Source organism: Hyperolius riggenbachi, chromosome 3, assembly GCF_040937935.1.
Source record: "Hyperolius riggenbachi isolate aHypRig1 chromosome 3, aHypRig1.pri, whole genome shotgun sequence".
NCBI lineage: Eukaryota > Metazoa > Chordata > Amphibia > Anura > Hyperoliidae > Hyperolius > Hyperolius riggenbachi.
The window spans coordinates 197,286,292-197,311,050 of NC_090648.1; the positions used below are offsets into that span (position 1 = coordinate 197,286,292).

The 24,759-nt window shown below is 44.1% G+C and overlaps 1 protein-coding gene across 1 annotated transcript in view; it reads left to right on the plus strand.

Moving 5' to 3' along the window:
* Positions 1-24,759, plus strand: part of MINDY2 (MINDY lysine 48 deubiquitinase 2) — an 87,242-nt gene that overhangs the window by 33,992 nt on the left and 28,491 nt on the right. Inside the window, exons 4-5 of the mRNA XM_068275522.1 lie at positions 6,492-6,650; positions 22,918-23,020. Coding sequence (XP_068131623.1) covers positions 6,492-6,650; positions 22,918-23,020 — 262 coding nt within the window. The remainder of the gene's footprint in view (positions 1-6,491; positions 6,651-22,917; positions 23,021-24,759) is intronic.

Sequence of the window (24,759 nt, forward strand, 5' to 3'; positions counted from 1 at the left end):
GAGATTCCTTTTTAAACTGTTGAGCTTTTGTCGACCAGGCCCATGAGCACCCTAACTGAGCTGTAATTTTTATCAAGCACTTGGCGGTGTTGAACATTTGAAGAATGTGTTCATGAATAAGGGCTTTGCTTATGACTCAGTTCCACGATAAAGGAGCTGGAAAGAAACCAAAGAAAGATAATGTACGTTTTCTGGAAAATACACGTATCATGAGATACCTCCTCGTTGGACTTGCAATTATGTCTGAGTGCTATAAAATACTTTGAGTGTCCGCTTGATGAATCCAGTAAATGGCTTTCAAGTGGGTTAAGGCAATGAGATTTCAATAAATATTACATTGTACCATCTTTTTAATGAAAAAGTTATTGCAGTCAAATTATTCTGTGCTGTGAAATCTGCACTGCAGCTTCAAATGTATGAAAAGTACAATAAAATAGCTGAAATAAAATTATTAATGGCTGTTAAATGTATTAAGCTGCATTATAATAATTGCAGTGGAAAAAAAGAGGTACTTATTCATAATTATTCAGCTAACATGAATGCTAAAAGAGTTCTAGAATAGTATCATAAATATAAATCATTTATATAACATGAGCTACTAAAATGTTGTTAATGCTCTGTGATTAGATCGGCTAAATGATGCATGCTAATAGAACTAGTCATGTCTGTTGATCTGTAGACTGGTGCTTCGCTTTCTTCCTAGTGCTGCCACAGGTAGACAAGTCAAAGCAAATAGGTAGAATTTTTTGTTTTGTTTTCTGGCAATCTGTTCATGGCATCCTCCTCAAAAAGCTCCAGATAAAGTGTGTGGGTTTTGGGGTAATGAGTGTGTAGGTGTGGTTTCTTAGTAAGTGAAGCTGGTGACCTGACAGCCAGAATCCAGGCTCAATGGGAGGAACAGGGCAGTTGCTAGCCCCATTCAGGAGTAGTGGGGTGTTAGCAGTTTGGAAATCTATCATGAGAGTTGACAGGAAGGGGGAATGAAAGAATATGTAGTTAGGCGTTAATTCAGCTGGATATAATGCTTTAATATAGCTCAAAGCCCCTCTCTAGCCCTTCAGATTCTCAAAGTCCCTCTCTAACCCTCCAGTCATCTGCTTGTACTGTTAAGTTAGTCACAGACCACTGATATGGGATGAAGTCTTGGCATTACTATGGAGTGAAAACGGATAGCCTAGTAGCAATAGATTTTGTTTTTCATAATGTACTAAACTATAGTGCTAGGTACTCACCATAAGATAGTTTGGCAGATAGATGGTTCTATAAATAATTTCCGACATGTCCGATCTTATTTTCGATTGTTTTTCTGATCGATTTCTCACAAAAGTGAATGGAAATTGATGAAACAAGATAAAAAAATTCGATCGGACAGTAAATCTGCTGAAAAATCTCATTGTGTGTACTGTACCTAGCTCCTCAGTCTGCTTTAGGAATGTCCTGTCTCTGTATACTTGATGCCATTTTTGCCTTTGCTTCTGTAGGGCTAGTATAAGCAAACTGCCAATAGGCAGTATATTCACCACCTGCCTACCTGTGTACCTCTGGGAGTTCAGAGTGTCTGGAGGCAGAGGTGGTATGGTGCTTGAATAGCACAGTATTCATTTCAGACACATATAGGTGTCAGCAACTGCCCTTGAAAAAATTGCATGAGTAGGATTTGAACTGTTCACCACCTGGCAACCTATGACTGCAACTACCCATGTGGATGGTTTCAAATCCAGTTGCATGCATTGCAATAGAAGTAGCGATTGATCCTCAGCTACTTAGTGGGTGAAGTGTGCAGTTCACCCATAGTAATGTTGCATTCATCCTCAGAAGAGATGAGTTCATGGCTGTGCATGATGCTACTCTGGGGGACTATACACGCTAGATTCTCATCTGAGCTAGTCCTGAATGGCTACCTCAGTTTAGTGTCATCTAGTGTGTGTACCTAGCTTGAGTGTTGATTCTTTTGTAAACCTCTTTTTCTGCTTTTTGTTTGCTTTACCTCTGATAAGTACTTGGAGTATACAGAAAATGGAGCAGATAGTTGGGAAGAGAGGAAAGAATACTATAGCTAGCCTAGCTAGCCATATACCGTATTTTTCGGACCATAAGACGCTCCGGACCATAAGACGCACCAAGGTTTAGAGAACAAAAACCAGGGGAAAAAAAAAATACTAAACATGGTGCATCCATGGTACAGGGGCGTCTTGTGGATCTTTTCCCCTCGCCAATTATTATGTTCCCCAATATACCTCTTGTGTTCCTGTGCCCCATTTGTACCTTTAGTGTCTTCCTTGTGTCATCCTCTGTCCCCCTTATGTTCTTGTTTATCCCCCTGTGTCCCCGCTGCTGCCCCATCCCGTCCTCCTCTATCATGTCCCCTGTGTTCTGCAGCTGTCCTGTCCCCCTCTATCTTGTCCCCATGTCCTGCCCCCTGTCCTCTTCTATCTTGACCCCATGTATCCTGCTGCTGTCCTGACCTCCTCTATTCTGTGCCCATTTCCCCCTGTCCTTATCTATCTTGTCCCTTGTGTCCCATCCCTCTATCCTCATCTATTTTGTCCCTGCGGCTGTCCCAACCCCCTCTGACTCTATGCCCTGTATGGAGTGTGCAAGTGGCTTACCGCTGCAGCCTAGTGATGGTCAGTGGTGAGCCTCCGGGGAAAAGCCGCGTGGGTGTCCGGGCAAGCTGAAGACATATCCATCCCTTCTGCAGACGTAAAAGATCCGGGCTTACCGCTGCAGGCTAAGGATGATCAGCGGTAAGCTTATGGGGAAAAGCCGCGTGGGTGTCCGTGCACGCTGCCTAATGTTTTTCTACCATCACTTCCGCCTTGATGATGTAAGCGGAAGTGACGGTAGAAAACATTAGGCAGCGTGCACGGACACCCACGCGGCTTTTCCCCATAGGCTTACCGCTGATCATTCTTAGCCTGCAGCGGTAAGCCCGGATCTTTTACGTCTGCAGAAGGGATGGATATGTCTTCAGCGTGCCCGGACACCGACGCGGCTTTTCCCCATAGGCTTACCGCTGATCATCCCTAGCCTGCAGCGGTAAGCCCGGATCTTTTACGCCAGCAGAAGTGAAGGGATGGATATGTCTTCAGCGTGCCCGGACAACCACGCGGCTTTTCCCTGGAGGCTCACCGCTGACCATCACTAGGCTGCAGCGGTAAGCCACTTGCACACTCCACACGGCATAGAGTCAGAGGGGTCGGGACAGCCGCAGGGACAAAATAGATGAGGACAGAGGGATGGGACAATCACAGGTACAGAATAGAGGAGGACAAGGGGGGCGGGATGCGGAAGGACACATTACCGCGGGGATTTCCAGTGGAAGGACACCTGGCATTGGGCAGCATTTGGACCATAAGACGCAGGCACATTTTCCCCCCATGTTTGGGGGAGAAAAAGTGCGTCTTATGGTCCGAAAAATACAGTATTCGAGTTTTTGTCAACATGTAGAACAGGACACTTAATCTTATGTAAATCAATCTTCATTTGATCAAAACCATGCAAATGAATACTGGGAATACATGGTTCATTTTTGAGATGATTAAGATGATTCGATAGATAATTTCCGACATGTCCAATCTCCCTTTCAATCCTTTCGCCGCTCGATTTCTGATAGAAACGAATGTAAAAAGATAAGAAAACGAGCGCAAGATAAGAGAATCGACTGCAGAATCGATCGGCAAAAACGATCGAGAGGAGAATCGACCGCCAGAAACGAATGTATTCCCAGCATAACAGCCAATTCCTGTGCAGTTGACAAATTATTAATACACACAATCAGATTTTCTGGCAAATTTCTTGCCAGATCGATTATTTCCAGCATGTCCGATCTGATTTCCGGACAAATTTTTTCCTTTCACTTCCATGGAAAATTGATCGGAAATCAGATCGCACTTGCTGGAAATAATCGATCTGGCAAGAAATCTGCCAGAAAAATCTCATGTGTATTAGGCATAAGATTTCCATCCTGCTCAGTCAACAGTGGCTGGATAGTTTACTGGTTAAGGGCACCGCCTTTAAAATGGGCAACTAGGGTTTGAATCCTGGCTAGGGTCAGTACCTATTTAGTAAGGAGTTTAAAGCAAAACTCTACTGCAGGGTGGCCTCTTGAGCGTGTCCCAGTGGCTGCAGCTCTTGAGCGCTTTGAGTCCAACAGTAGAAAAGCGCTATACAAATGTTTGGATTGGATTAACAGAATTTTGTTTTTCAGCCAAATAAACATTAGTTTACATTGACTGACTGAATAAACAAGTGTATTCAATTCACCTGCAATTTGATTTAAGAATCATATCTAAAGGTTAGTCTAACATGGATAGTGTTTTGATTAAGGGCTCTGCCTTTGACATGGGAGGCCAGGGCTTGAATCCTGGCTAGGGTACCTATTCAGTAAGAAGTCCTTGGGCAAGACTTCCTAACACCTCCCCCATCTCAGCTATACTTTGCTTGCTTCATGCTGGGAAAATGTCTATTCACTCAGATATCAATTGCACAGAGAAGTACATGCTGTAATAATGTTGAGAAACACTGCACTACCCTGCCTTGTATATCCTTATGAAATTTCTGGTAAAATCAGATCATTATTTGTCTAAACTGTTTCCATATTTGATTTTGGACTGTTCAAATCAGAACACAACCATTGCCCCATTATTGACCCTGCTGGCAAGTTTCATACTTTTCTGCCACCACAGTTGCTGCTCCAGTCAGATTTTAACTCCAATTCAGACTGCATTGAATAGTTTTGTGGGAAGCAAGAGATAGCCAGGAAATGTGATCTCCCTGTTCTCAATCAGGAACTAGTGCTGCATGCATGCTCAGCCTGCTCTATACACATTCACTTAGCTTGGGGACTCTTCTCCAGCAAGGATGGCCAATGAGATGCAAATAATACCAAGTTAATCTCTGATTATGCAAATGTATGCAGCTTGAAAACGGACCACCGGACCAAGCTGCATACATTTATATAAACAATTTGCATAATTAGGAATCAACTCAGAATTGTTTACACCTCACTGACCATTCCCATTCTCCATCATGTTCTGCTTACTTTCACAAACATTGAATATTTGTCAAATACCTACTGCGGTATTCATTTAATTTTCAAAGGATTCCATAAAAGTCCTTTAACGTTTTATATGCAATGTAGAATCTGTCGCATCCAAGATCTTGGTTGGGCTCTTTTTCCACTTGAAGGGAGAACATGCATTTTTTTTATTGTCAGTTTCCCACTCATTGCTAAATGGACAGTGAGCAGCTCCTATGTTATAAATAGGAGGTTGTTACACTTGTCATGCTGCAATGGATCCGCAGAATCCTTTGCTGTAAGCAAACAGCACTTTTGTGCAATCTGCGCTATTACCAGGCAGGTGTACGCGCTCCCCCATATAGCATATGGAGGTAATGCCTCTTCCCCGGGCTACAGCTGGACCACGGCAGACCATCTGAGTGGAAGTTACACTGTTCACTCCCGCCGGCCGCATGTGGTCCGACACAATCTGAATCCTCCCCCTCCACCACACTCCTAAAGGGGCACATACACCTAACGATTTTCTCGCCGATATACAGCAGATTTGATCACTGTGATCGAATCTGCTGTGAAATCGTTGTGCAAACGCTGACAGAACGATCGATTTCCATCCAAAATCAATCGTTCCCGTCGATCCGTCAATGCATAAGATTTTGCTCGATCGCCGGCGGGTCGGGAGTGTGCCGATAGCAGCGTTCGAATGCCCGACGACTGACGCTAGCTGCAATACATTACCTGTTCTTCCGGCGGGTGTCCCCGCTCTCTCCGCTGTCTTCTTCTCCGCGCTGGGCTCAGAGTCCGGCTGGCTTCACTGAACTTCCTGTTCCGGCAGGAAGTTTAAACAGTAGAGTGCCCTCTACTGTTCCCTGGACAGGAAGTTCAGTGAAGCCAGCCGGACTCGGAGCCCAGCGCGGAGAAGGAGAGAGCGGGGACACGCCGGCGGAACAGGTAATGTATAGCTGGCAGGCGGGGTGCAGTGGTAGCTTCACAGATGGTGAATCGATTTCATGCTGAAATCGATTCACAATCTTTTTGCAGTAAAGGCAGCCATACGATCCCTCTCTGATCAGATTTGATTTAGAGTGGGATCTATCTGTTGGTCGATCTGATGGCAAATCGACCAGTGTATGGCTACCTTTAATCTGATTGTAGTATCGTCTTTAATACATGAATCTCTGATAAAGTTGGCTGTACACTGCTCAGCATAGTTTACAGTGTGACCTGTATTGGTAGAGACATCGGAGTTAGTGTGTCCCATTATTCATTTCTGCCAGGTCATAATTATGTATTTGGAACACAACCGTAGCTGTTTTCATTGTTTCCAGTTGGCTTATATTATGCAGAAATAGGCTAGAGTCCCTTTTCTAGGACGTAACCCTTGTGTCAGAATTGTATTTTTAGAGCTCTCTCGAGTCGTAGAATTCAGTTCACAGATATACGGTAATGTTTCACTTTCCTTGTATTACAGAATATGAGTGACGCCATGGCTATCCTGCACAAGTTACAGACTGGCCTTGATGTCAATGTGAAGTTCACTGGAGTACGAGTGTTTGAGTACACACCTGAGTGCATTGTGTTTGATCTCCTTGATATACCACTGTACCATGGCTGGCTAGTGGATCCTGAGGTATGTTTGAAATGAGACTGGGCTTTTAGCATAGTAACCAGGTTAAATATTTTAAAGCGAACCTGAACTCAGAACTTCCTCTCTGCTCTAAAAGATAAACAGCATAATAACGTTTAAAGTGTAACTGTCAGGCCTAAAATCAAAAATCAATTCTTTATCTTTTTTTGGTAAACAAGTAATAAGGATGCTAACCAGGCAATCCAAAAGTTAAAAATCACTCTTCCTTTCCTTCTCCATAAAAGATCATTCCCCAGTTTCCCTGGCTTATTTGGTACATCTGCCGCACAAAGGAAGTTGCAAGGCATGCTGGGTTTTCTTTTTTACTTTCCCCTCTGACATAACTAATGGCAGCCTGATTGGCCTCTTTCCCTCCCGTTTCCCCTCCCACACCTCTGTGATTGGCCAATATTTCTTATGCTGAGAAGCTGAAACCAGCTCTGCAGTCACACAATGAAAATGCATTCACACATTCACACGCAGTTACACAATTTATACTGCAGAGCTGGGTGGGAGTGTCCGAATACTGGGAAGAGGGCGGGCAATGCACAGAGGTAGGGAGGAATTGTCAGGATTGGCTTCAAGATAGTCCTTCTCTTTTTTTACTATAGAAAAATTCTAAAATCAAAACGTGGACAGTGCAATACATATGTTACATAAATAGAGCAAGTATTTATCTACTTATGTTTTTTTTTTTCTGAGATAGTATGGCTGACAGCTCTTCTTTAAAGAAAAACATTTTTTTGTTACAGCTGATACAAATCCTAAAATCTCCAGTGTTTCTACTTCCTGCTTTCGTGAAAGCAGACATATTGTTAACATCTTGTGCTTTCAGATGAGCTAATCTACTTATATGCCATGGCAGTCAGGTGACACGGGAAAGATAAAATTACAACTTGTGATTAGACACAGATGAGGGGGAATTGGAAAAGCTAAGCGCTCTAATTACATGGTGCATGTTTCTATTTTTCCTTCCTTCTGTCCCGTGCAAGAGTTCAGTTCCACTTTAATGTTTTCATTTACTATTTTACATGGACTCTCTTCTGTCTGAAAGCTCGGCTGGGAGGAATACGGAGGTTGACCGCTTTAATTCCATTTAGAAAATGATAGTTACTTGGCTGTAATGCTAGTTCTTTGCTTATGCAGCACAAGTCCTATACCTGTAACAAGCATGCAGCTAGTGGAGTCAAATACATCTGATCTGTGTGCTTATTATTTATCACTGATTCAGAAAGTATTCAAGGCAGAGGAATAGCACTACAGCTAGGGAAACAGCTTTTTGAAATGGGAGTCAGTAGTGTCTCTTTTCATATTTTCCTCTATTTGGGTTTGTGGAATTCTTGATACTACTGTGTTTATTAACAGTATGTGGTTGTGAAGTGTAGTAAAGGTCCTTGCATTAAAATTTTACATTTTCCAGCATTAACAAATATAAATTAGTGCACTACCTTTAGGGCATGTGAATAAATTTGGGTTTGATACCATGTCTGCAAGCGTTCAGTTACATCTTGTTACAGTTTTATGCTTTGAAAATATTTTCAAAAAATTCTTGTTGGAATGGCTAGTAGAGACTAGAGAAGATATTTCCATCCCGTGCAAGTAGAATATCAGTAATGCCTGGTGCCAGTGGTTTTCATGTTTAAATTCCATATTCCAAATTTTATTTTAGATAATGATCACATCCCTGAACAATTTCAGGGCCTTGTAGAAACTTGGAAAGAGAGGATCTGCTCAACTAGATGGATAAAAGTCCTATTTTATTACTGGAAAAACATCAAAACTGGACAACCGGCATATAGCCCACGTGTATTGAAGCTAGTAATCGCTCCTTAGTCATAGCTATGACTAAGGAGCGATTACTAGCTCCGGTACGCGTGAGCTATATGCCTGCAGTCCAGTTTTGATGTTTTTCCAATAAAAATCAGACTTATATCCATCTAGTTGAGCGGATCCTCTTTCCATGTTTGGTTGGCCTGGCTGTGCTCGGTCCTGCTCCTGATGGTTATGGCGCGGTGGTGAGCGGTGTTTCCTTTCATGTGCCTTGTAGAAACTCATTGGCTCATTGTTCTGCAGTTCTTGCTTGCACATTGCTTTTGCTCCTTTTCTGATTGATGCTTGCAGGTGAGTTGCCCTTGTCTTTCTTACTGGCTCTTGGGTATTCTGGGAGCTATAGTTCAAGGAGTGGCAACTGAGTGAGAGCTTTTTTATTTCTTACTTTGGAGCAGGTGCTTTCAGCTTCCAGTGTTCGGTGGTGGTCAGGACTTGGTTCTAAGCTTGTGATATATGTGAATGTAGACACTGTTTTTTGTTTTTTTTGTGTGTGTGCGTGTGTAGATCTGACGTGGAGGGGAAATAGAGTATATCCAACTATTGAAAATGGCCTTGCTGGCAGACAGCTAAATAAGATGTGCAATGTCTGTCTAACATGCATTACCATAGTAATGCACGTATTACCTAGGTAACACCGCTTGCTGTATAATGCATTGGCACTAGTAAAATTGCTGTGCTGCACGCCAGTTTTGCCAGACTGCGTGAATCAGGTCCTATGTTTCCACACTAATACTCTCGAATATGTCACTCTCCAATTAAATATGGGTTTTGTGTCCTTGGTATCATTTCAGGGTTATCGCTCCCCCATTTAATTTTATTGTCTGTACAAGAAAAGGGAGAGAGAGGGGAGGAGCCCGGCACTGCATTCAGCTATTTAATCCATATTGTGACAGTTGCATACAAAAAACACATGGCAGTGTAAAAGATCAAACATACCAATCGGTGAAGCAGTGTGGGTAGCGGTGGGTGCTGGGCACTGTGGGCCTTGCGACCAATCCTCCAGGTCGCCCCATCGTTTCCGGAATGGGGTCGACCACGGAAAGACTGTCCAGGTACATGGACCATGTCCTGAGACCGTTGCTCAACCTAGTCCCCTCCCACCTGGCCGACTCAATTGATGTCTTGAAAGGTGTGGAGGAATTCCATTGGAACCGAGGAGACATGCTTGCAGCTATTGACGCTGAGAGCTTGTACAGCCGTATTCCGCACAATCTAGGACTTAGAGCGATACGATCATTTTTGGACCGCACCGGTAAGGATGAGGCATATAAAGATTTTATATGCGAGTGTTTGCAATTTGTGCTAACACATAATGCCTTCACTTTTGACAGCAAGTGGTATTGGCAGATTTCAGGCACCGCCATGGGTACAGCTGTATCATGCACTTATGCTAATTTGTTTTTTGTTTGGTGGGAGGAGGAATACATTCACTCCACCCGTAACCCATTTGCCGGCCAGCTCAGGGCATGGTCCAGGTACGTGGACGATGTCCTAGTATTCTGGTCCGGGACTTGTGACACCTTCAATGACTTTGTGTTATATTAACAACAATACGGCCAATATGATCTTTACTGCCACGACTTCTAAAGAGAAGATAGCTTTTTTTAGATTTAGAGCTAGTCATCGATGAGGATAAGCTTATCCCCAGAGGCTACCACAAAACTACAGCATCAAATGCACTACCTCATAAAAAGAGCTTACATCCTGCCCATATTACCCGCTCGCTGCCTTACGCCCAGTTCCGCCGACTGCGCCGTAACAATGCGCGCGACGCGGATTTTGTTTTACAGTCCGAGGAGCTGGGCAGGAGACTAATAGCGAGAGGGTACGAAGCTGAAACAATACAAAATGCCTTTAAAGAGACTCCGTAACAAAAATTGCATCCTGTTTTTTATCATCCTACAAGTTCCAAAAGCTATTCTAATGTGTTCTGGCTTACTGCAGCACTTTGTACTATCACAGTCTCTGTAATAAATCAACTTATCTATCGCTTGTCAGACTTGTCAGCCTGTGTCTGGAAGGCTGCCAAGTTCTTCAGTGTTGTGGTTCTGCTATGAACTCCGCCTTCCAGGCCCCTCTATGCACACTGCCTGTGTGTTATTAAGATTAGCGCAGCTTCTCTCTTCTCTCTTATCTTTTACAAGCTGGATAAATCGTCCTCTGAGCTGGCTGGGCTTTCACATAGTGAGGAATTACAGACAAGGGCAAAGCTGTTTGCAGGAAGAAACGAGCAGCCTGACACTTCAGTGGAAGATAGCTGCAGGGGGAAAGAAACACACAAATGATCTCTTGAGATTCAAAAGGAAGGCTGTATACAGCCTGCTTGTGTATGGATGTATTTTCTATGTGTGGACATACTGTACATCAACCTACTTCCTGTTTTGGTGGCCATTTTGTTTGTTTATAAACAAACTTTTTAAAACTGTTTTTAACCACTTTTAATGCGGCGGGGAGCGGCGAAATTGTGACAGAGGGGAATAGGAGATGTCCCCTAACGCACTAGTATGTTTACTTTTGTGTGATTTTAACAATACAGATTCTCTTTAAGAGAGCAAAGAGTCTGAACAGAGAAGATCTGATAAGGACCACTCGAAGGAAAGACATGGATGCCGCAAATAAAGCCCTTTTTTCATTTAAATTTACTGGAATGGCAGAACAGATTAAAAGCGCTATCAAAAAGAACTGGGAGATTCTCACTAGAGATCCTCTACTTAAAAGCCTGGTCAACGATGGACCCCTAGTCTCATTCAGGCGCGCCCCCACAATAGGCTCCCATATTAGTAGAAGTGAATTTCAGAGTCCCAAAGCAGAAACCTGGTTAGCTCAGTTTCGGCCGCAGGGAAACCATAGATGTGGCCACTGTATCTCCTGCTCACAAATGCGCACTGGATCCAGTTATCAACTGGGGCCATTACGTCATTCGGTGAGATCATTTTATACCTGCCAAACGGAATTCGTTGTTTACTCTGTATGGTGCCCCTGCGGCCGATTTTATATAGGGGAAACTACTAGACCGGTCAGCAGAAGATTTAGAGAGCACTTCAACTCCATAAAATCGGGACATGGCTCTCCACGTTTGATTAAACATATGAGAGAAGCCCATAAAGGAAATCCTAAGCTGATGACTTTTGCCAACATACTGCAAGTACCCCCCCTATCTCCCGGTGTGGACAGAGAAAGGAAACTCAAGAGAGGAAGTCCTCCTTATAATACGTACAGACGCCATTGGCGCGCTGGGACTCAATGACTATACTGATTTATCTTGCTTCCTAGATCCATGATATAATGTAAAAATATATGCCTCATGTTTGAATCCCTGATCCATGACCCTGTACCCAACGTTAGACTTCCCCCTGGCCTTTATACTAACCGCAAATTTAAATTAAGAATTTAATAGAGATACAGCAAAGGCTGTGCCTTTGAATGTGTTCTATATTTTACATACGTTCCTTCTCCCTCCACTGTAGGATAGGGTCCCGTTGTAATGTCCATATATAATGTTTTTATGTCCTATGGGCCCCTTCTCACTCTTTTCTAGCCAACCTTTTATCTTAAGAAATCGCGAATCGACGCTGCTTTCATTTTAGCCTTCACTTCACTCAATGTGCCAATTTTTGAGTGCACAGTTTACAATAACCTAGCACTTTGAGAACTTAATTATGCTGTGGCGATGTTTAGGCCACATTTTTGTCACGTTATGGATTCTATAACAGTTAGACACTATTTTGGCAGATTCTGCCCATAATCACGGTTGCACCATCTTTTTATAATGGTTTTCACAATAATCTTTTATTAGCACTGTCTTCTCCTTTTTGGCCACAAGATGGCGCCTCTCCCTTCTCAGAACTGCCCAATGCATGCAATAGCGTTAAGCAGCCACCTAATAAGTGTGGACTGCTTGGGCAGTGGGTAGAAGGGAGATGCCGTCCTCCGTATGCGTTCCAGCGTGCTATTGGAGATTTTGTGAGGAAGTGGCCGGTCTCTATCGGCGCGACCGCGCCGAACGCTGACTTTGAAGTGTATTTAACACCCGGCCAGCACCCAGCCTGCACTAGAGCCTCCGTGGAAGCGAATACTTGCGCGAAACGGCGGTAAGGCCCACAGTGCCCAGCACCCACCGCTACCCACACTGCTTCACTGATAAGTATGTTTCATCTTTTACACTGCCATGTGTTATTTGTATGCAACTGTCACAATATGGATTAAATAGCTGAATGCAGTTCCGGTCTCCTCTCCTCTCTCTCCCTTTTCTTGTACAGCAATGCTATGTTTTACACCAGAGCACGCAATCACAACCATATTGTATGAAGCACAGTGGGCCCTGCCAGCTTCCCACTCAAGATTAACCTTCTGCTGCAGTGCCAACCTCCACATCTTCCTACACCATAATTTTATTGTCTGTTTAGTAACCACTCATAACACACCTTATAGTGAATTGTCTACTTATGAGAGTGAAATTCTTACATTTTTGAAGGAACTGTATTACCCCTGTGAGTATAACAGAAAACCCAAGCAGCTCAAGTGTCCCAGAACTACTAGGAAAATGTAGGGAACTCGAAGAGACCAAAAAGCCCTCCCACTAAAAATTATGCTCGTTTTCTATAGTGGCATAGTATTTTTGTGTTTGCTTATTATCCCAGTCAAGTTGTTTTACTGGATGTGGTGAGCACCATTTAAAGAGACTCTGAAGTTAGTCTAAATTCACGGTTTTAACTTTTATTAATGTTAAGCACTATAGCTAGTGCTAAACCGCCATATACCTTTGGCAAAACGAGGGTTTTTACCCCCCAAATCCCCTCTGCTAGATCCGGGGAGAGCTTCCTGATTTAGGGCTGTAGCTCTGCCTCTTCGCGCGTCAATCCACGCTGATCGCCGCCTCTAGCCGCCACCCTCTCAATCTTCCTTCACTGAGAGGGGCGGAGATCCGTGGGCAGATTGACGCGCATGGAGGCAGAGCTGCAGCTCAAAGCTCTGCCTCCATGGGCAGCAAAATCCACGACCAAGAAAGTCGTGGATGTTGCACAGGGGATTTGGCGTGGGGATGTGGGGTTTTAGCACTAGCTAGAGTGCTTAACATTAATAAAGGTTAAAACCGGGAATTTAGACTCGCTTCAGAGTCTCTTTAAGATTTTCATGCCCGGGTGTTTTCTTAGTGTTGTACATTTAATCACTTCCTGTATGGCCTTCTACAGCGTTTGTGGTTTATTCGATGTTGGTGTAGGGACACTTACACAAAATAAGTATTGGTTAATTTTGTGTCCTTACCTCCTCGACCCCATCTATTTCTTTTCGTTTCTTTTTTTTTATGCATCTTGTCATTAATAGTCTTTCGGTAGTTGTGAAATCTGCCCTGGCACTGCTCCATTTTTCCACCCTTTGTTTTGATTTGTGGAATATAATTTTGCTTTCGACATCTAGTTGCATTCACCAACAACCTTCCTTTTTTGTAGCCCTATTTAAAGAATTTATGAGACACTTTCATGAGTATGCTTTGCAGCTTTTTGCTGAAGAAAGTTAAGCTCAACATGCAGAGACCTTAGTTCCCGTCTGCTGTACCACAAGTGATATTTTATACAATAACTTTGGAGCCTGAAATCTCGTTGTGACGGTTCCGAGACCAGAGCCCAGAGACACAGTGTATAGCGGCAGATTAAACAAAACCCGACTGGCGGGGCATTTATTGGTCACACAGTTCACACAAAAAGTTCACAATATTACGATATAATCCACAAGGGAGTGTCACAGATTTCCCCTACCAAGCAGTCACAATTCCCAGCTTCACAGGCAAAGCAACATAAGTCCCAAAGTTCCAGTAACTCCACCAATAGGTGTCCAAGAGGTGCACAACAGATCCCAACAGTCCCAATAGATGCAGTTCTCATCAGTCCCAATATCCAGTAGACATCCGACAAGTCTACACGACCAGATGCGGGTGAGATACACCAGTCCACAGTCCAGGGCCTCAGGACACTAAGTTCAGCAAACCCTCTCTGGGGAATTCTCCTGGCTCACAACAGATCCAGTGAGCTGCTCTCCCTTCCCCAGACACAATCCAACTCCTTTCCATGAGGTACAAACATGAAACCAGCTCTGCTCTCAGGTGCCTAGCTGTCTGCCTCCTGCTGAGAGCCAACCACTCAGCAGCCTAAATAGTAAATGGCCTTAGGCTGATAAGGTGTATCTCTGATGTCTCCAGAGCTTGGGGGGAAGGTGAGTTTTCTATGGGACAACAAATACAGTACTGTACATTAGAGTCTGCAGTCCTAATCCAATCATCCATTGTCACAACTTCTCCCCCTCCCCTCTTAGGCATGTACCAGGGAAGACCTTCACAGGTCGCAGTGCTGGTACATGCCCCTGTGTGGGCTCTGACTTCTTGTAACTGTACCAACAAAGTAGCAACGGAGATCACCAACATCATTTCCCAGAAGTACATCTGCAGGCAGGCCACTCATCACACCTACAATACAATTCTGGGGCCCAAAGCCATAGTCCAAAGTGACCCGAGCCCTTGGTATAGATTGTTGTGCTCCTCCAGCCAGTTGAATCACCAAGTTCTTCCCAGCCTGGATGGCCTCAGGCTGCACTAGTTTAGGATCCACAATTGTAAGAAATGCCCCAGAATCTCGAAAGCCAACCATTCTATTACCATCCACAAAGACTTCCTGAAGGTACTTTTGGTGGACTTTAATGGAAGGAGAGACCAGGGGTTGCACCCCATAGAGGCCAGGGGTTGAATCCTGGAACCATTCAGCTTGCAGAGGTGGCAGTCCCTCTGAGTTCTGAGGTACTAACACATAATCACTAGTCCTTGGGGCCCCAGGTGATGCATTCCTCCTTCCCAGGTGACAGTAAGCCTGGTCATGCCCCAGTTGTCCACAGCCAAAGCAGGTACGCTGTGGAGGGTGACGGGGCAACTGAAGTCGTGGAGTACAGGGCAAAGGGGGTGTGGTAACTGCAGGATGGGTGGATGGACTTGGCCCTTGAGAAGACTGTGTTCTGTGATCTAAAGCTGCACCCTCATCTAGTATGACTGGATACCTGTCTCTTTCCTGAGTTCTGTGGTACTTCCATATAATGCAGTGTTCTCCCCAGGCTCTTTTAGCCGGGTGCTCCACCCGGCTAGATTTGGTGACCACCCGGCTGTCATTGGCTCACCTCCTCACCACCTCCTATGCTGTAAGCAGAGTTGCCCTGCATTTTCATCTCTACCCACCCGGCTGCTTTTTCATGCCACCCGGCTACTATTTCATGCCACCCGGCTGGAAAATAATTCTGGGGAGAACACTGTAATGAATAGCCCTTGGGACCCCAGGTGATGCATTTTTCCTTCTCAGGGGACAGTTAGCCTGAAAGTGCCCCAGCTGTCCGCAACCAAAGCAGTGACGCTGCCGAGGGTTTAGGGCAGATCGAGATTGTGGCATATAGGGCAAAGAAGGTGAGGTAACCACAGGATGGGTAGAGGGGGGTTAGGGCTGAAGAAGTCGGTGTTCGGCGATGTGGGGGGCAGTACAGTTGGGCTCCCTGGGGAGGTGTGTTACCTGTTCTGGGCGCCTCTGCTGACATCTTTCTCCAGTGTGGCTTGATAGTCAGTGCCTCATCTGCTAAGGCTGCAGCCTCATCCAGGGTACCTGGTTTCCTCTCTCGCACCCACTCACGCACTTCAGCTGGGCACTTGGAGAAGAATTGCTCCATTAGAAACACTTGGATTATCTGCTCTGCAGTAAAGGCTTGCTCTCCTTCCAGCCAACGGCGGCATGCTTGGGAGATCTTATGAGCAAAAACTTTAAAAGAGTTCTCCATGTTGCAGGGGGTGCGCCTAAATTGGCTCCTGTGAGCATCAGGTGTTATAGCATAATAGTCCAATACTGCCTGCTTGATCGCCGCATAATTGCGATTGTCTCCTTGATCCAACATGCGGTATGCCTCTGCAGCACCCCCCTCCAGCAACCCCACAACATGACGGGGCCAGTCCATAACGGGGACATCCAGTAGCTCACATTGCACTTCAAAGTCCTGAAAGAACCCATCAACATCTCCCAATATTTCAACAAATGGTTTAAAGTCCTTGCGAGAGATTTTTGGGGCCTCTGTGCGCGCTGATATGGACACAGTGGCTAGCTCATGGTTCCGAGTAGCCTCGAGCTCCTGTCTCTGTTGGGCCTTATAGATAGCAGCAGCTTTCATTTCTAGCGTTGCATCATCTCCTAGAATTGCCATCTCCTCCTCATACCATATGACCCACTGACTTTTTCCAGTCTGTGGAGGTGCCTCTGACCTGCTGATCGCTGGTGCTGCTAGGGATGTCTCTGTAGCCTCACATCTCTGCTGTTCAGCTTTCTCCAGACTGGCCATCAGCTGGCCCTTAGGGAGTCCTCTATAGCTCAGTCCCAGCTCTCTAGCTCGCTATTGTAGACTGGCGACTGTCCAGTTTTGGTATTCAGATAAGCAATTATCCTCCATGATGGTCAAGTCTTCGTCTGCCAACTACTGTGCTCTGACCCCACCACTGCCAACCAGTTGTGACGGTTCCGAGACCACAGAGCCCAGAGACACAGTGTATAGCGGCAGATTAAACAAAACCCGACTGGCGGGGCGTTTATTGGTCACACAGTTCACACAAAAAGTTCACAATATTACGATATAATCCACAAGGGAGTGTCACAGATTCCCCCTACCAAGCAGTCACAATTCCCAGCTTCGCAGGCAAAGCAACATAAGTCCCAAAGTTCCAGTAACTCCATCAATAGAAGGTGTCCAAGAGGTGCACAACAGATCCCAACAGTCCCAATAGATGCAGTTCTCATCAGTCCCAATATCCAGTAGACATCCGACAAGTCTACACGACCAGATGCGGGTGAGATACACCAGTCCACAGTCCAGGGCCTCAGTTCAGCAAACCCTCTCTGGGTCCTAGCCGCATGGGGAATTCTCCTGGCTCACAACAGATCCAGTGAGCTGCTCTCCCTTCCCCAGACACAATCCAACTCCTTTCCATGAGGTACAAACATGAAACCAGCTCTGCTCTCAGGTGCCTAGCTGTCTGCCTCCCGCTGAGAGCCAACCACTCAGCAGCCTAAATAGTAAATGGCCTTAGGCTGATAAGGTGTATCTCTGATGTCTCCAGAGCTTGGGGGGCAGGTGAGTTTTCTATGGGACAACAAATACAGTACTGTACATTAGAGTCTGCAGTCCTAATCCAATCATCCATTGTCACACTCGTAATTTATCTTTCTCTTATTAGTTTCCTCTTTTAATTTTAGTGCCATGAGCTTTAAATTTGCACCATTTTGTGTGCTTGACATGAAACTTGTGGCAAGGTTTCTACATAAATATTTAAAGCAGTCCACCTTTATGTTAACTACTGTCTTGTACTATATATTTCTGAGCAAGATTTGAAGGAACTTCCAAATCGGTGTTCTTTATGGAATCCCTATACATTTTTGCCTAATAGTCACCATTGCACTGCTATCTAATATGATTTTGGAGATTATTAAATGACTAATATAATAATGGTCCTAAAACTAAATCTGTGTGTAATTATGGGCCTTAAAGTAGTAGCTATAGTTCCCCCCCCCCCCTCAGGTTTTAATAACGTTCAAGTGCTGATAATTCTAAAGAGTGCAACGAGCTCTTTAGCGGTCTGATTCTCCTATAGAAGAGGCAGTAATGTCCAGATGAACAGTCTAATTGAGGTTCCAAACATAGGTTAAAATTGCCTGAAATTGTTAACATTCTCTAAAATTCCTCATTATATCCAGAGTTTCCTCTAGAAGTATTATTCTGCATCAGTGAATATTGACTGGGTACTGTGGAATTAATGTCAAATATCTTACCCTTTATGGCCCCCAAAAAAATAAATCTGTTGTCCTGTTCAAAAACACTATTGGTGTTATGATCATGGTCAGATTTTCCAAATGTCTCTTGCCATTCTCATAGACATAGCCCAGGGTGCGTTTTTAAAGGGAACCTGAAGCGAGTAAAATTATTTCAAATAAACTTAATGTAGCTGCAAATGAATATTACATACTAACCTCACCATCAGTTACTCTCAGAAGCTCACCATTTTCTTCTTACAGTGATCCCTTCCAGTTCTGAAATATACCAGTTGCTGTCAGTTATATATCAGCAGCTGTCAGTTACAACTGAATGTGCAAGGTAATGTCCATGTTTCCCTATGGCTCAAGTGGGTGATATTACAGTTTAACAGTGTGCTGACTGGGAAGCTGTTATGGGGTAAAGGCCATTTTAAAAATGGTGGACGGAGAATTCCATTGATCACAGTGGACAAACAGGACACAGGAGAAGAGAAAGAGACTTAGGAGTAGGCTACACAGGAGGTAAAAATGACCCGTGTATAGTGATTTTTGACTTTATATTTTCAGTTCAGGTTCTCTTTATGTTAGCATCAATGTCAGCATTTCCTGGAAAAAAAATATTGCCCTACGTTTGGACTTTGAAGGCTCCTGTGAATATAAGACATACCGTAAGTCTTGAGTCTGGATCCTTTCTCTAGGAATATCTATCTATCTGTCTGTCTATCTAATATCTCTGAAAGAGTGGCATCTAACTGCACTGATAATCTGCTGCACCGCATACTTTCGTATTGATATGGTGAGGTTGAGCAGCTATGTGTATGTTGTAAGGAATTGAAGAGTCAGTTTACTCATTCCTGCTAATGGTAGTTTTAAAGAGAACTGTCCAGTTGAAAGGTTTTGAAAGCCAAGCCTGTGAAGAGTTGATTCTTTGCCCTCTTGCATTCAATGGCGTAAAACATTCTAGGTTTGGATAAATGGTTTATAGTAATGGCCCATACTCACGAGGGACTTTTGTCGCCTCAACACACGGCGCGCACGTGTTGCGGCGACAGGTCGCTCGTGAGTATGGGCCGCCGCACGCGCGCGCACCCCGAACTGTCGCCCGCCGCTCATGTCGCCATGCGATTGAAAGTTTCAATCGCATGGCGACAGTCGCCGCCGCACCTCCCCCGCAACTGTCGCTAGTCCGCGTGAGTACGCGGACTAGCGACAGCAACCTCCATTGTATCAAATGGAGCTTCCGGCGGGGGGAGGAGGAACGTCGGCGACAGCTTCCGCCTCGCCGCTGGTCCCTCTTCCGCGTGTGTACGCGGAGGGACCTGGCGAGAAGCTGTCGCCGGCCTGTCGCCCACACGCTCACGTGTGCTGGCGACAGGCAACATTTGCAGCCCGTGAGTACGGGCCTTAATACTGATGGCAAATGACAACCTCTCGATCAATGGCCTTGTGCACTCTGGCAGATGTGATTTCTGAGATCATTATCAAATTAGGTTTCAGGAAGGCCGTTAAGACAGTAAAGGCCTTTGTCAGTGTATTGAAGTTTCAAGTCATAGTCCTTGTCTTTTTGTACAAAATATGTAATTGTCATTTGGTTCTTAAACGTGTCGTCTCGAACCTTATTAATATTAAAGTTTGACTCTCTTATATTTGTGAATAATTGACTTCAATGTAAATGTGAAACTTTGAAATAAGCAATTTCCCATTTTTGTATTTTAATTTTTAATTGATAAATTCTGAGCCAAAAATCGAAATGTGAAATTTTGCAGAATAAGGAAGCTCATCCCGATCATATATAGCTTGCATTTTCTGTTGTACAGCGCCATGGAAGATGCCGGCTCTATATAAATCAAATGTAATAATATCTCGGAACGGGCTGTGCATGCAACAGAGCTGTGGAGTCCCAGGGTCTAAGTAATTTTTGGGTAGCTGACTCAAAGTTGGAGTTGTAAAATAAATATGCACTGACACCTAATAAATTTAAACTGTAATAAAAAGTGAAAATTATGATTTTTTTTCCCCCTTTTCAAACGCCCTTTGCTCATAAAACAAATTCATTTGATGTGTTAAATTTGGGGTTGATGACTACAAATTGTTATACATTAGTACTATACAGGGCTGTGGTGATGGTACAATAAAATCATCCGACTCCTCAGTTTATGAAACCACTGACTCCAACTCCAGGTACCTAAATTTGCTCCGATTCCTCGATTCCAACTCCGACTCCACAGTCCTGGTACTATACTGTAGATATGATCTGCTTACAGAACTGTTGTGAATCTACTGAGAATGTGATACACATTGAACACAGAGGTGTTGTCTATCGCCTGTAAACCTGGTTCAAATTGTGTGATGACTGCACTAAAATGAGGGGATTATTCTTCTACTACACAAAGTACCTGCACACCACTCTTATGCTTGTACACACCATACAATTTTGTGTTAGATAGATGGTTCGATAGATAATTTCCGACGTGTCCGATCTTATTTTTGATCCTTTTTTTGATCGATTTCTCATAGAAGTGAATGGAAATAGATACGAAAAGATAACAGAATTGAATCGGAAATCCATCGGACGGAAAATTGACTGAAAAAAATGCATCGTGTATACCCAGCATTAGAGTTTTAAGAAATTTCCAGATAATGACATTTTTTTTTACTGTTTAAATCAGTCCCTTACCCTCCCACACTCCCCAATAGCTACACTAATTAAAAAAAATAAAAAATAGAAATAGTTACCTTAGGGACTGAACTTTTATAATACGTATGTAGTAAGGTATATTACTGTTATTTTTTAAATTATGGGCTTGTAATAAGTGATGGACGCAAAACTGAAAAAATGCACCTTTATTTCCAAACAAAAAATTTGGTACCATACATTGTGATAGGGACATAATTTAAACGGTGTAATAACCGGGACAAATGGGCAAATAAAATACATGGGTTTTAATTACATGATCATGTATTAATTTCAAACTATAATGGCCAAAAACTGAGAAATAATGCATTTTTTCCATTTCTTAATCTTCCTGTTAAAATGGATTTAGAATAAAATAATTCTTAGCAAAATGTACCACCCAAGTGATTCAAGAAAGCCTAAATGGTGGCAGAAAAAAACAAGATATAGATCATTTCAGTGTAATAAGTAATGATAAAGTTATTGGTGAATGAATGGGAAGTAAAAGTTGCTCGGATGCATAAGGTAAAACAACACTGTAGGTTGAAGTGGCTAAAGGATGCATGAGGCAAATAAAAAAAAAAATCAATTTGCTTACTTCATGCTTCCTCCAGCCCCTAGAAGACTAAGTGTCCCGGGGTCCTCTCCATAGCGGCCTCCAACATGAGCAGGTTGGTGACTTCTGCGCATGGTCGCACCGCTTGCACTCATGCTCCTGTGGCCGGGAGCGTTCTGTGTAGGCATAGTACTTCTGTGCCTGGGTGGAACGCTCCTGGGAACATTAGCGCGAGTGGTGCAGCCCGGTTGGTGGCAGCTACGGAGGGGATCCTGGGAAACTGCCTGAGAGTGTAGCTGCAGTGAGAGACACATAGGCTTCTAGTGGCTGGAGGAAACCCCAGGTAAGTAAATCTGATTTATTTTTTTATTTGCCTCATGTATGCTGTAATTAAGGTGTTTCCATGGAAACGGCCGCTCGTCCAAACTGCCGTTCCATGTCAGTTCACGGAGGATGTCTCCGTGAACAGCCTGCGAGCCTCCGATCGCGGCTCGCAGGCTAAATGTCAACACGTGAGGAAGAAATCCCCGCTGTTTACATCATACGGCGCTGCCGTAAAGGAGATCAGCGATCCCCGACCTCTGATAGGCTGAAGCCTATCCTATGCGGCGCAGGACGGATCGCCGTCCTGTGCCGCCCACAACAAAAGGGAGAGGGAGGGAGGGAAGGAGATGGAGGGAGGAAATCGCTCCGGAGGGGGGCTTTGAGGAGCCCCCCCCCCACTAGGCCAAAATAGCCGGCGGCAATCAGACCCCCCCCCCCCCACTAGGCTTTGAGGAGCCCCCCCCCCCCCCCCCCCCCCCACTAGGCCAAAATAGCCGGCGGCAATCAGACCCCCCCAGCAGGACATCCCCCTAGTGGGGAAAAAAGGGGGGAAGTCTGGTCGCCCTGGCTGCTTGCTGATCTGTGCTGTGGGCTGGAGAGCCCACGCAACACAGATCTGCCCAAACAAGCCCGGTCCTTAAGTGGTTAAATCAAAATGTGTTTCCACAAAATATTGACACAGGTCCATTATTCATCTAAGTGATTGTTTTCCCCCTGAAGTGTTGCTATTACCGGTATATATTTTACTTGGCTGTTATAGGTAGGAGTTTTTTTGTATGTGTGTCTTCAATTATAGCTGCACAGCAACAAACTGTGAATATTTTAAAGGGGAAGATATTTTCCATACTAACAATACAAAATTATAAGGTTTAATTTGCCCTGGTTTGACTTTCAGCACTGTTAGTAGGTGACTGCACTTTTAACCCATGGGCATTCCAACAGTTTTATTGTATACTGCATTTTTGCATCTAAATTTCATATATAATATTAGAGCAACTTTTGGTCACTCAGTGTGCTTGCATTTAGGTTTACTGGTTTTCTGACATGATTACACTTTTTTCATCGCAGATTCCTGAAGTTGTGACAGCAGTTGGTAACTGCAGCTACAACCAGCTAGTAGAAAAGATTATTTCATGCAAACAGTCGGACAGCAGCGAGCTGGTTAGTGAAGGTGGGTGAGTGATTTTGTATACTTTCTGATTATTTTGTAATAGTTGATATGGTTGTTGTGAAAGGGATTATTATGGGTACTTAAATTTTTCTTGTCTTTTCTATACTTCTTAAGAATTTGATTTGCTTTAATTGTTACTTCCTCGTAATTTATCCAAGCCTGGCAGTAAAATAATGCAAATACATACCTCCCAACATTTTAATTTCAGAAAGCGGGACACTTAGGCCACACCCCCTACCACACCCCCAAAACTCCCTAGTCACGCCCACGATTTTTTTTTTTTAAATAAATATTTTTATTTTATTATTAATTAATATTACTCCTAAAAAAAGGGGGGGGGAGCGTGAGGGTGCCCGTAGGTGGGGAAGAGGGGAGAAAAAAAAACTGATCGAGGCACCAGCCGCGGGGGATGCTATGCGGGATGGGTGGCCGCTATTTCTCCCTTCCTCCCTCCTAATGTCCCCCCAGTGTCCCCCCCGCCTGCAGAGTTAAATGCGCAGCGGAGCGTCATTAATCTTACCATTGCGTCTCCGTACCGGGATCTGGCTCTTCTAGGCTTCCTGCTTTCTGTGACATCACAGGAAGGAGAGAAGACCAGATGAGGTCCCGGTGCGGAGAGGCAATGGTAAGCTTAATGACAGCCCGCTCCGCTGCGCATTTAAGTGCAGGCAGGGGGGACACTGGGGGGCACATTAGGAGGGAGGGAGAGAGAAATAGCGGCCACCCATCCCGCAAAGCATTCGCGCATCCCCCGCGGCTGGTGCCTCGATCAGTTTTTTTCTCCCCTTGCCCAGCGGCCGGGACAGAAGGGGGGGGGGGCAGCGCGGAATGGTGGGAGGGGCCCCCCAAAACGGGACGGTTGTGGCCACTGCAAATAGTACACAAAGCCCACCCCTGCACATCTCTGGGAATTGGTTTGTCAGTCCTGAAAGGATGCAATCTCCCAGCTCCCGATTTACCCATCCCACAGTGGCTTCTGACACTCTGCACCTGTCAAAAGAAGGGAAAAAAAGGTCATTTCAAAACACTTTTATTACCATACACCAAAAAAATTCCCTTTGCAGGCATATGGTGTCTTTTACAGTTAAAGCACTTAAAGACTTATTTCCCGTACTGTATACATAGAGCTTGATTAAAGGACCTTTTGAGGTCCAAAATGGACTAGTGTCATTGCCGTTGTACATCAATTTCTATCTTGTATTGAATCCACGACAATTTCTATCTTGTATTGAAATATGGTGTATGTTAATAAAGTTTACGTGTTTTGAATGGACCTTTCTTCTTTTTCCTTGTCTGGGTATACCCCTTAACCACTTCAGCCTTCAGTCGTTTTCACTTTATGCATCCGAGCAATTTTCACCTCCCATTCATTAGCCTATAACTTTATCACTACTTATCACAATGAACTGATCTATATATTGTTTTTTCCGCCACCAATTAGGCTTTCTTTGGGGGGTACATTTTGCTAAGAGCCACTTTACTGTAAATGCATTTTAACAGGAAGAATAAGAAAAAAACGGAAAAAAATTCATTATTTCTCAGTTTTCAGCCATTATAGTTTTAAAATAATACATGCCTCCATAATTAAAACTCATGTATTGTATTTGCCCGTACTATTTTATTTGGGAATAAAGGTGCATTTTTTCCGTTTTGCATCTATCACTATTTACAAGTTTAAAATAAAAAAAAATAAGAAATATTTCATCTTTACATTGATATTTAAAAAGTTTAGACCCTTA